Here is a 12,922-nt window from a genome sequence, read left to right as displayed (position 1 = left end):
TTGTAAGGCCTCCCCCAGACAGCCATTTTGCTTTTTTGCATTTCTTTTGCATGGGGATGGTCTTGATCCCTGTCTCCTGTACAATGTCACGAACCTCATTCCATAGTTCATCAGGCACTCTATCTATCAGATCTAGGCCCTTAAATCTATTTCTCACTTCCACTGTATAATCATAATGGATTTGATTTAGGTCATACCTGAATGGTCTAGTGGTTTTCCCTACTTTCTTCAATTTAAGTCTGAATTTGGCAATAAGGAGTTCATGGTCTGAGCCACAGTCAGCTCCTGGTCTTATTTTTACTGACTGTATAGAGCTTCTCCATCTTTGGCTGCAAAGAATATAATCAGTCTGATTTCGGTGTTGACCATCTGGTGATGTCCATGTATAGAGTCTTCTCCTGTGTTGTTGGAAGAGGGTGTTTGTTATGACCAGTGCATTTTCTTGGCAAAACTCTATTAGTCTTTGCCCTGCTTCAGTCCATGTTCCAAGGCCAAATTTGCCTGTTACTCCAGGTGTTTCTTGACTTCCTACTTTTGCATTCCAGTCCCCTATAATGAAAAGGACATCTTTTTTGGGTGTTAGTTCTAAAAGATCTTGTAGGTCTTCATAGAACCGTTCAACTTCAGCTTCTTCAGCATCAAATCATAGGCAACTGTAATAAGTAGAATTTCTGATATTATCATGGCAGTTTTCAACATCAGAAAATTTAAAGCATGTCTTCTGGAAGTAGGACATCCTGCAAAGATTGAGACCTTGGCTCCTGCCCCACTGCCTCTCATTTGTCTTTTAATTAATGAATCAAAAGTTAGTTTGCATGCATTGGGCTCCAAGTAGCAGAAAACCCAACTTACAGTAGCTTAAACTATAAGGACAGGGCTTCCCTGGTGGCTCAGTGGTAAAGAATCCACCTGCTAATGCTGGAGATGTGGGTGCAGTCTCTACCTCGGGAAGTTCCCACGTGCTGCAAAACAACTAAGCCTGCGTGCCACAGCTGTCGAGCCTGTACTCTAGAGTCCGGAAACCACAGCTCTGGAGCCCATGCACTGCAACTCCTGAAGCCCGGGCGCCCTAGAGCCCGTGCTCTGCAACAAGAGAAGCCGCTGCAACTAGAGAGGAGCCCCCACAGCAACAAAGACCCAGCATAGCCAAAAATAAATAAATAAATAAAAAGTTCTTTATATTAAAAAAAAAAAAAATATGTCTAATAACATTATTTGCTGATGTAGAAGCTGGAAGTAAGTGACTCCGCGGCTGATTGAGCAGCTCAGCGGTGTCATCAGGGACACCACCTGCCCCGTCCTCCCCTCTGCCACCTCCTCCTCGTTGCCCCGTGGTCACCAGGTGGACTCCCCAGCTCGAAGCACCACGTCATCACTCCGTGTGCAAGCCAGCGAGCGTGTGTATGCTGCAAGGTAGGGGCAGCCAGTCCCTGCAGGGCCGCGAGCGAGCTCTGTACCCAAGAGGAAAATCTTCCCCAGAAACCTCCCAACAGAATTTGTCTTACATCGTGGCTCCCAGACTTTCTTCCCCGGATACATCGCTGGCAGAGGGCGATGGGAAAGCTGGGCCTCGTCCCAGCTAACGGTGATTCATCTGACTTCTGTGTAGAGAGGAGAAAGAGGCATGGATGTTGGAGAGGCAGCTGCAAACGCCTGCCGAGCCACACCTCGTCTCCAGCTGGAAAATGAGAATCGGCTGTGTTGTCCAGTCATTCCTCCAAGAACGCACTTTCCTTCCAGGAGTGTGTTCTGGCTATTTATATCGTTTTACTGACATTTTTAAAAAAATCATGAGTGTGAAGAGGAGCCTAAAGTATAGGGCCTTGCCTAGGATTACAGGGCTTTCGTGAGTCATGTCCCTCCACTACTTTGGGTTTGGGTTGCTTCACTCTGGAACATTTTTTATGAGTTATAATTTACAAGGTCTATGCTTTGTTTTGTTTTTCCATCTTGATTCATATGAAAGAGGACAACTTCGGATTATAACATGCTTATCTAAAAGGATGTAGGATGCATCAGCTGTGACCAACACAGCAAAGAGCTCATCATGGGCATCAATTTGCATCAACATTTGTAAGAGTCTATGATATTTTGTGTTTGGGGCAAAATTTTGATCCATGTGAGTGAACACATGAGTGCATGCTAAATCACTTCAGTTGTGTCCGACTCTTGCAAACCTATGAACTGTAGCCCACTAGGCTCCTCTGTCCATGGGATTCTCCAGGCAAGAATACTGGAGTGGGTTGCCATGCCCTCTTCCAGGGAATCTTCCTGACCCAGGAGACCCTGTCTCCTGCATTGGTAGGTAGGTTCTTTACATTAGCGCCTCCTGCAAAGCCGTAAGTGAACACTTACTGCTGCTAAGTCACTTCACTTAAGTAGGGTGTATATCAGTAACTGGATTGACTTGTTTGAACTCTTTCTAGATGAAAAGTGAAAGTGTCAGCCACTCAGTTCTGCCTTACCCTTTGCAACCCCATGGACTGTAGCCCACCAGTCTCCTCTGTCTATGGATTTCTCCAGGCAGAAATACTGGAGTGGCTTGCCATTCCCTTCTCCAGGGGATCTTCGCAACTCAGGGAGCAAGCCCAGGTCTCCTGCATTGCGGGCGGATTCTTTACCATCTGAGCCACCAGGGAAGCCCTTCTAGATGAGACCAGTCCTCAAAGGAAATGCATTCCAAGTCTTTCTCAACACATACTTGAAATAGTTCAGCAGTTTATCAACTTTCTGAATGACCAGAAACTCTGAGCATCTTTCTGTCCCCAAGAAGCAAGCTTCCTCGAATGATATGCGTTCCTCGGTGTCTGTTGCAGTTTCTGTCTGGGCTGGACTGTCCTAGACTTCCTGCCTCGTACCTTTTATGAATCATTGTCAATTCACGTAAGGGATGCCCTAAAATGGCTTTGGAAACTGCTTATCAGATGCGCTCCTCCCAGAGGAGCTAGAGAAATAGACTAGAGAAATTGACTCCTGTGACGGCAATGGCATTCATAGCATGACTCAGAATTAGATAAACTCCCCAAATGCTTGCTTTTAAGTAAGTATCCTGGGTAATTCATGGTATGTGTTTTTCTGGAATCCACTGTGTTTGGGCTGATGAGTGTTTTTGTCAAGAATTTGTCAATTTTGAAACATCTCCAGACTCCCATTTGGGGTTGGTAGGGAGCAGCCTTGTTGGCACCGTGAGCCGTGCCAGTTCCCAGCAGGACACACAGGTGACAAAGAACAGCAGTTCCTTTCTGCCCAGACAGTTCACACGAATTTTCCTCCTCCCTGATGGCCCACTGTAGGTGTCTTCAGTGTGATTTCGCAGGTAGCTGAGGGGGCTATTTGAGAGCCCTTTTCTTTTGCCTTGTGCCGTCATTTTTAATACTTGTTCTTGAAAGGCTATCCTCTTACAGCAGGATAACTGAACTGCAGTGAAATGTCTAAAGGAGATTGCTTTTTAATGAAAGTAAAGTTACTAAGGCACCTAGGACTCTGTTTTCTATACCTCTTCTGAAGTTCTTTTATTTATTTATTTTGTATTGAAAGAAAGTGAAACTGTTAGTCTCTCAGTAGCGTCTGACTCTTTGCGACCCCATGGACTGTAGCCCGCCAGGCTCCTCTGTCCATGGGATTCTCCAGGCAAGAATACTGGAGTGGGTTGCCATGCCCTCCTCCAGGGCATCTTGCTGACCCTGGGATCACACCTGGGTCTCCCGCATTGCAGGCAGGTTCTTCACTGTCTGAGACACCAAGGAAGCCCGTTTTGTACTGAAGTATACTTGGTTTACAATGTTGTGTTAATTTCTACTGTACAGAAAGTGCCTCAGTTACATATATATGTATGTATATACACATTCATTTCTCTACTCTTTTCCATTGTTCCCTGTGCTATACAGTAGGACTTTGTTGTTTATCTATTCTTTTATTTATTTTTAATAAATAATACACACACCCTAAGTGACGGCTGGTGTTAAGAACAGTTACTCCAGTAATGCTGTCATGGCCCAGACCATTTCTATAGCTTCCTCTTTTAGAATTGACCTGTAGAGGTGTCACAACTCTTATGAAGCAAACTAGTCTCATTGTTTTACAATTGTGCCTGATTTTGACTAAAACCCCTCTTTTACCAGATTTTGAATTGTTTAATCAGTTAGAACATGTCAATGTTAAGTGGAACGGGAGAAATTATTTAGTTCAACCCCTTTTAGTTTCTGATGAGAAGGTTTAGCCCCAGAGAAGTTAATTGACTTTCCTAAGAGTACAGAGTAAATTAGCAAATAATTCACACACATCAGAACTATTTGGTTCATACACATCAGTTCTAAATATCCTTTAGCTATTTATTAAAAATCAAATCTATTTTTAAAGGATACATAATTTCTACCATTAAAGATATTAAAATAGAATCTGCCATGGACTCTGCAGATCCTTCCTAAAGCACTCCAGAAGTGTTTTGAACACCATTATTATAATAAATGTATCTTTATGAATTAAAAAGCTTATCATCTTATTATAATAAATATATTTCCATATGTAAGTTCCATTATTTTTTTTAAAAAATCCATTAGACTGTAGTCATAACTTTTATGTAGATTTCTTAAATTGACACAGAATAAAACTCTATCTCAGTTTTGGAATGTTTCTTATTTTTCTCATTTCTCATGGAAAACATCTATAAGATACTTCTAAGATAACCAAACATTATCTCCTGGCTGAGGCAAGCTTGTCCTTATTCTGTGCTGTCCAGTGAGATAGTCATGGACTACAAATGGTAATTTCAAACTTAAATTTTAGTTAATTAAATAAAATTAAAAAATCAAGTATTCAGTAGGTACATTGCGTAATAAGTTACCATATTAGATGCCTCAAGTATACATACTTCTATCAGCACAGAAAATTTTATTAGTTAGTGCTGGTCTAGAGTTGTTGTAGTCAGTATACATATTTTAATTTACTACGAATCTCTTACACTGTCTCTAAAAAAGTTAGAAAGTGGTGGCAAGTTTTGGGGAAAGTACTTTAAATGTTTATTTGTTCTGTAAATGTTGCTAGCTATTCTGCACAGTTTAATTTTTTAAAAGAAGAATTTATTTTCACCCATTTTTTTGGAGCATGATGGTTTGTGTGGAATTCATGTCAACTGTCACGTCCTGGCTGCTAAATTTTAAAATATGCTGAAGTTATGGCAAAAGCTCTGTCAGTGCTGCCAAAGCTAAAGGCAGAAGTGTGTTACTCACTCGTGTCCCTCTCTTTCACAACCCTCTGGACTGTAGCCTCCAGGCTCCTCTGTCCATGGGATTCTTCAGGCAAGAATACTGGAGTGGGTTGCCATGCCCTCCTCCAGGGGATCTTCCAGACCCAGGGATCAAACCCACATCTCCTGCATTGCAGGCGGATTCTTTACCATTTGAACCACCAGGGCTTCCCTGGTAAGGGCAGAAAGGTCCAGTTAATTGAAATTTTGTTACAATGTCATAACATTTGAAATCAACTAGTCTGGATATAACACAATGGAAATTATGTTGAATTCATTCTTGATAGCCATTTTATTTGCAAAGGCCTTAAATTACCTACCTACCTTTGTTTATCCTAACATCCAGAATGAAAAGTCCACTCACTAAGAAGGCACGGGTCAGCTCTCAAGACTGACCTGGCGTCATGCTCCAGGTCCATTTCCAAGCTCCCCTGGTCCACTGTGAGCAATTCGAGGGCAGTGACCAACCCTCCGTGGCTTTTGTAGGCCTCACGGTACTTCAGATGATACCTTGCCAATACATTTCCCATTAAGGCTTGTTTGAACAAACAAAACAGTTGATCTGGTCTGCCCGGAAAATCACTGTATTTGGGAGCAGGCTCATAGGGTACATGGATGTGACTGCTTCAAATGCTTTTTATTGTGGAGTAATATCTACTGAGCTGACTGCTGGGATGGAACTCCTGTGTGGTTATCAGTACTTTTGGTGAATCTGTGCTGAATTAAATCAGGGACCAATGAATGAGCCACAGGCTCTCAAAGAGAAAGGCTAAAGTGCCGCTTGTTCTGTTTTATCTGCAGAAACAGTAAGTCCAGTTTTAAAATAGAGATGAACTAGGAGAGCTATAAATACCATAATAAAATGAGAGCGGGCCCAGAAAATAAGCAGTTTTTAGTCTCTGTGCACACAACATATATCAGTGAAGCACACAAAGGTATATTTTCTGGGTTTCTTTTATCATATATTTCGTATAAAATAGCCTTTTTCTGAGGAATGGGATTTCTTTGAAAATTAAATAGGTGAATGTTTATCTGCCATGACTCAGCTGGACCAGGTGGACTATAGTCCACTAGGCTCCTCTGTCCATGGAATTCTCCAGACAAGAATAGTCTTGTAGTGAATTGCCATTCCCTTCTCCAGGAGATCATCCCAACTCAGGGATTGAACCCTTGTCTCTTGTATCTCTTGCATTGACTGGTGGGTTCTTTACCACCAGCGCCACCTGGGAAGCCCCATGATCCAGTCTAACTCCTTTTTTTTTGTAAAGAATATTTTTTATAATTATATTTGTTTCCTTCCCAGCTCAATGGATGTAAAATCTGGTGAAATTTTGCCAGACACGAACAGCATCTATCATGAGCATCTATCAACAGCATCTATCAGGTTATGAGCTACCATAAGGACTTAGGGAGAAACGGTCCTTCTTTCTGTCCTGCAGGTCCTGGCCTTGGTCACGAAGAGTGATAATGTCTAATTTCTTCATTTTTAGATAACAATCGAAAGAGAGAGCGGTGAAGACGTGAGTTCCCCCAAACACGGGAAGGAGGACCCAGACAACATGCCACATGTGGGTGGTAACACTTGGGCTGGCGGCACAGGTTGGTAGTATGGGCACTTTCCTGGGTCAGGCTTCCAGAGACTTCGTGAGCCCATGTGGACAGCCCACCAGCCCCAAGAAGGCTCAGGAATCAGTTTGCCTTCTCCTCCAACCCCATTAGTCAGCTGGAGTGTGCTTCTGCCCTCTGACGCAGCGTGATTTTAAGACACGGAAAAGCCCTGGCATTTGGAGCCCTGCAGACTCAGCAGACAGTCAGAGGTAGCAACCCCCTAACCTCAGGCTGTTCTGGTCCTCATTCATCAAAGGGGCCTACTATGAACTGCCTCTCAAGATTGTGATGAGGATTCAGTAAGATTATGACTGCAAAGCGCTGCGCTCAAGACCTGGCATGAAAAATGCATTCATTAAAAGTGTTAATCCCCTCTTTTAAATTTCCTGTCCTTGGGACCATGCCAGAAATCGACAGTAAATTCTTTCTGGACCAGCTGACTTTGAAAAGACATGGTCCTTGTCTTCCATATCTCAGAAGAGAGTACGTCGAGGCTGCAGGGTTCTGTGATAAGAGAGATGGCTGTGGTCTGAGTCGATGGCTGGGGTCCATCCCTTCCTCTTGGCTGCCTGTCAAGAGCATTGTTCCCAGCCAGGACCACGGCCTTCCTCCTTCCTCTGCGGCAGCTGGAGCGACACAGCTGTGGGGCTGCAGGAACAGGGCCAGACTGTGCACACCGTCTGATCTTATCGCGGCTGTGAGCTGTGCCAGCACGAGCTCCATGCTCCATCTTCACTGGGGACAGTCTGTGCTCCTTGGCCTTGACAGCCTCGGGAGGAAATGGGCTACCGTGCGGGGACAATGTGGTATCTAGCAGGCCCATGGGCCCCTCGCTGGCTCTGTTTATGCATCAGGCATCAGCTTGAAAGGAAGGATATTTTTAGAAATGGCCTTTGATCTGGAAGTTAGTGTCAAGCCAGCAGGATTTAATCCCTGTGGAATGCACTGTGGGATGCGCTGGCCAGATGCAGGCTTCCCAGCCATGGGCTACTTACTCTGGAGCGGAGGTGCTCGCTTGTTATTCAGCTCATGTCTACCAGCTCGTATATCTTATAGTCCGGGCTGATGACCCTGCTTTTACTTCCCAGCCAGGTTGTCAATCTGTCAAGGCTCTTTCACTACAAATTCTTTTTCTCTTTGTCCCTCTCTGCCTCAGAATTCTCTGCACTGAAGGTAATCATTTGATTACATGAATCATTTGATTCCTTTTTCATCATCAAAACCCCTCCGCTGTCTTTCTCCCCCTTATCTTCACAGATTTAGGATATCCAGGGTTAGTTTCAATATTATACCTTGGGATCTAGACTCTCTGGCAAGCCTTTTCATTTTGGCACCAGTGGTAAAGAACCTGCCTGCCAGTGCAGGAGATGCAAGAGACATGGGTTCAATCTCTGGGTTGGGAAGATTCCCTGGAGAAGGGCATGCCAACCCCCTCCAGTATTCTTGCCTGGAAAATTCCATAGACAGAGAAGCCTGCCAGGCTATAGTCCATGGGGTCGCAAAGAGTTGGACACAGCTGAGCTCACACTCAGGAGTCATTAAAGCCTTCTTGGAAGTGCAGGTTGTGAAGAATTCCACCCTCACATCTTCTCCACCCCCATCTGACTTTGCCAAGGGACTGATTGTCATCACACCAGCCTCTAGACGGTTATAGGTCATCCCCTCCTTTCACCAGAAACAATCTCATCTCAGCACCTGGGAAGTTTTAAGTTCTCATTTATGACCTACCCATAACTAAGGAGCACCTCCGATAGAAAGGGAGTCAGGTCTCAGGACAGCATTTCCACCCCTGAATCTCATGACCATAGTCCTTTCCGCCTATTGACCATCCATAAGCGACAACCAGGAGTCACACACATCCAAGGTGGAATTTTCCACCAGCAATTTCTAAATAAAAAAGAAATAAGATGTGCTGGAATCAAAGGATAAAAATACTATAATTAATGGGCTGTTCTCATGGTATTTCCCAAAAGGAAATGACCTACCTGGACTTTGATAAGGGAAGCAGAGCATGCTGAGTTGTTGCTTTTAACTTATTACCAATTAAGCCTTCAAGGGAGAAAAGGAGAATGTAGCATAATTTATCCAAAGCCTAAGCACTTTCAAAATTTCCACTTTATGAAACTTAGAAATGAGCTCACTCTATGCAACTGGAAGTTGTCTACATAATGATAGTGAGAGAAGTCCCTTATAGAGCTCTCATTTTGTGCCTTGCTGAGTGCGACTGAGACACAGAGAGGTTGGGGAACTTCCCTCAAGGACACGTGACTAGTATGTTGGAACCAGGATTCAAACTCAGGCAGTCTGACTTACCTACACAATACTGTACTATATAATGCTAGTGTTCATATTAATACTATCAGTATACTATACTAATCAATACTTGACTATAATGTACAAGATTATGCTACCCCTACAATATTGGGATCTCTTCTAAGTTCCCAAGTTATGTGTAAAGGAACAAAAGAAACTAATTGCTAATATTTTAATCATTATAAAGCTGGGGTAATAAACTGGTAACCCAGGACCCAAATCTAGGCAATATATGTATTTTGGCGGTCCAAGTCGTGTTTTAAGATGATTTGAATTTGAATATATTTAGACAAGGCAAGTCCTCTCTAGTTAGCCAAGTTCTCACCACTTCTTATAATATTACCTACCTAGTCTTCTAGGCATTTAATTTATACCTACAACATACAGTTTTACATAATACACATTTACAAGCATGTAAAGGGTTAATTGCTCAGTCATGACCAACTCTTTGCGACCCCATGGACTGTAGCCCACCAGGCTCCTCTGTCCAAGGGATTCTCCAGGCAAGAATACTGGAGTGGATTGCCATTTCCTTCCCCAACAAGCATGTAAACTTGGGTTTATATTTTAAAACTGTCCTGAAACTGGCAGTATTTATCTGTTGCATGTTATTCTAAGCTAAAAGTCAAAGTATAACTGACTTCTCATCTTGGCTCAGCCACTGATATGAGTTCACATGTCTGTCACTTAACCTTTCTGCACTTTATTTTTACCACTTGCAAACCAGAAGCAATATCCATACCCTGACCATCTTTCTTTGATTTTAATGAAAAATCAGATTACTGTGAAGAAAGAGTGTTGTTCATTTAATTAACATATATATACGATGTATTTGGGGCTTACCCAGTGGCTCAGAGGTAGAGAATCTACCTGCAAGGCAGGAGCCACAAGTTCAGCCTGGGTTGGGAAGATCTGCTGGAGGAGAGGGCATGGTAACCCATTCCAGTATTCTTGCCTGGAGAATCCCCATGGACAGAGGAGCCTGTCACAGAGTTGGATATGACTGAAGCGACTGCACGTGCACACACATCAAGTATTTATGGTGTTTAAGCCATTCTTACAGGTACAGAGCTACAAAGATATATAATCCCATTCATCCTATAGATGGTAAAAAAAAGAAAAAATTTAAGGAATAACAAGCAGGGCATAAGAGTGTTGATCCCTGTGTGGCTGTCATCAAGTCAGGTGTCATAGATTTTGGACTGAGCCTTGACATATGGGTTGGAATTAGTTGGATGGAGAAGAAGAACATCCTAAACTAGGGGACACCTTGTGTTTCCAGGAGAAAGTCATTTGAATAATTATTAGTTTTCCCACTGGCTCAGCGATAAAGAATGTGCCTGCACTGCAGGAGCCGTGGGAGACATGGTTTTGTTCCCTGGGCAGGGAAGATCCCCTGGAGAAGGGCATGGCAACCCACTCCAATATTCTTGCCTGGGAAATCCCATGGACAGAGGAGGCTGGCAAACTACAATCCATAGTGTCTCAAAGAGTCGGACACGACTTAAGGGACTTAGCACAGCACACAGGTATAATTAATCTATTTCATGGGCTTGCCTTAAAGCCCCGCTCTTTTGTGGTCTAGATCAGACTAATCACCTGGACTTCATGGTTTCCTCCCAGGTGGAAGAGACACCGCAGGCCTGGGCGGCAAGGGAGGTCCTTACCGGCTGGATGCAGGCCACACGGTCTACCAGGTCTCTGAGGCCGAGAAAGACGCTGTTCCCGAGGAGGTGAAGAGAGCTGCGAGAGAGATGGGCCAGAGAGCGTTTCAACAGAGGTGGGTGGTCCCCAGCGCGTCCGGAGCGGGGAAACGTCACGGCAAACCCTGGGCAGACCCAGGGTTCTGTGATTCTCCACTTTATGCAGCCACTTAGACCACAAACTGCAACCCGTTGCCACCTCACCCCCCATTAGAGACAGCTGAGTGAACACAATCCCTGGCTCTTTCTGCTCAGGCCCTTTTAAATGTATTAATTGCATATAACGGTATAGAGGAAGGACTGAGCACATTCGAAGGTAAAACCAGGGACTTCCCTGGGCAGTCCAGTGCTTAAGGCTTCACCTTCCAATGCAGGGAGTGCTGGTTGATCCCTGGTTAGGGAGCTACGATCCCACATGCCTCAAGGCCAAAAAGCCAAAGCATAGAAAACAGAAGCAATATTGTCACTAATTCAGTGAAAACTTTAAAAAACAGTCCACATCAAAAGAATAAATAAATAAATCTTTTAACAAAGTAAAACCAAAGGTATTTCCCTGTGGAAAAAACTAAAGTCAGATCATTCCATCCACATCTATTCCCAGGCCACAAAGCAAATTGAGATAACATTCCGTCATGGTCCCTTCCTGCCCCTCAGGAATCTTGTAGATTTATGTGGAGACAGGACTAGCGTACACACACACACACACACACACACACACACACACACACACACACTCCCACACACATACTTTCACACTCACCCTGGTTAAGTGCTGAAGTCACGTGATACAGAGGCTGTGCCCTCCAGCGATACAGAGAAGGGGAAAGTCACTGGGCTGATGAGAGGTGAGGCCTGAACACAGCCAGCATTTGGACCTTCCAGGAAGGGAAAGCTAAGTGAGCAAGCCAGGATGAGCAGAGTGACTGTGGCGGAGACAGCCAGCCATATCCAGAAAGAGGGTACCAGCTGGGGCCGGTGGGAAGTGGGGTTGACTGTCAGTGGGTGGAGGCCTTGAGATCCAGGCCCATGAGCCTGTAGCTTTCATTCTGGAACCATGTGGGGCCACTCTGATTGGAATCATCTAGAACATGAGAAGAAACCTCATGACCCTTTCCCTGGACATCCACCTGGGTTCTTCAGCTCAAAGTGACAAGTACCTAAGAACCAGGAAGATCTCCTTTGGGATTGAGGGTGAGAGTCATGGTCTGGGAGGCAGATTTACGCTGTTGGGCTCCACAGAAGGAGCTGGGCACAGTTCAGATAAACCATGCTCTCCAGCGTCCACGAGTTCCGAAATTCCTCCCATGCAGGACATCTGGTATTACATTATCTGCTGGGCTTAAACATCCTGCAAGTAAACAGTCCAGAACAATGGGGACAAAAACTCAGGTCCCTGCGGACACACCCTCAGGAAAGCCTGCGAGGCTTCGGGCCCTCGTGTACTCAGCAGGCAGGTTTGACAAGTGTCACCCCCAGCCCTTCTGCCGGCTTCCCTGGAGACCTCCAACAGTTGATTTCTCCTCGCCGTGCGTCAGTCTGTTCTTCTGGTGATAGGTGGCTCCCTTCCCCCTTCCTCTCACAGAGGTTGCAAGGACAAATGATGTTAGGAATGGAAACAATTTAAATTGCTCAAAAAAAAGGTGGGAGCAATCCAATAATGCAAGATCTTGTTAGAATTAAGACACAGTTTTAATTTTACATTTCATGTAAACAATAAATATTTATTTGGGAAAGGAACCGAATAATTAGATACACATCATCTTCTCCTTCCCAACCAATGAGTTCCTGTTGTTCCCACACTGAGAATCTCACCAGCCCTTTCTCAGTTTTTGTGTAAGTGGGCAAGTGAATAGAGCAATTCACACAGAAGGACTTGTAAGTCGTGGTGGTGCTTTGGTCGCTAAGTCGTGTCTGACTCTTGCAGTGCCATGAACTGTAGCCTGCCAGTCTCCTCTGTCCTTGGAATTCTCTAGGCAAGAATACTGGAGTGGGTTACCATTTACTTCTCCAATTGTAAGTCATGCTTGGGTGCAAGTGTAGAACCCCTTCTCTA

The 12,922-nt window shown here is 44.3% G+C and overlaps 1 protein-coding gene across 5 annotated transcripts in view; it reads left to right on the top strand.

The window, feature by feature from the left end:
• Positions 1 to 12,922, top strand: part of VWA8 (von Willebrand factor A domain containing 8) — a 400,893-nt gene that overhangs the window by 332,973 nt on the left and 54,998 nt on the right. For all 5 annotated transcript variants that reach the window (XM_070800011.1, XM_070800010.1, XM_070800013.1 and 2 more), the window contains exons 38-39: positions 6,736 to 6,844; positions 10,790 to 10,946. In XM_070800011.1, the coding sequence (XP_070656112.1) occupies positions 6,736 to 6,844; positions 10,790 to 10,946 (266 nt within the window). The remainder of the gene's footprint in view (positions 1 to 6,735; positions 6,845 to 10,789; positions 10,947 to 12,922) is intronic.

Source organism: Bos indicus, chromosome 12 (genome assembly GCF_029378745.1).
Source record: "Bos indicus isolate NIAB-ARS_2022 breed Sahiwal x Tharparkar chromosome 12, NIAB-ARS_B.indTharparkar_mat_pri_1.0, whole genome shotgun sequence".
Classification (NCBI taxonomy): domain Eukaryota; kingdom Metazoa; phylum Chordata; class Mammalia; order Artiodactyla; family Bovidae; genus Bos; species Bos indicus.
This window is presented reverse-complemented; position numbering and strand designations above follow the sequence as displayed.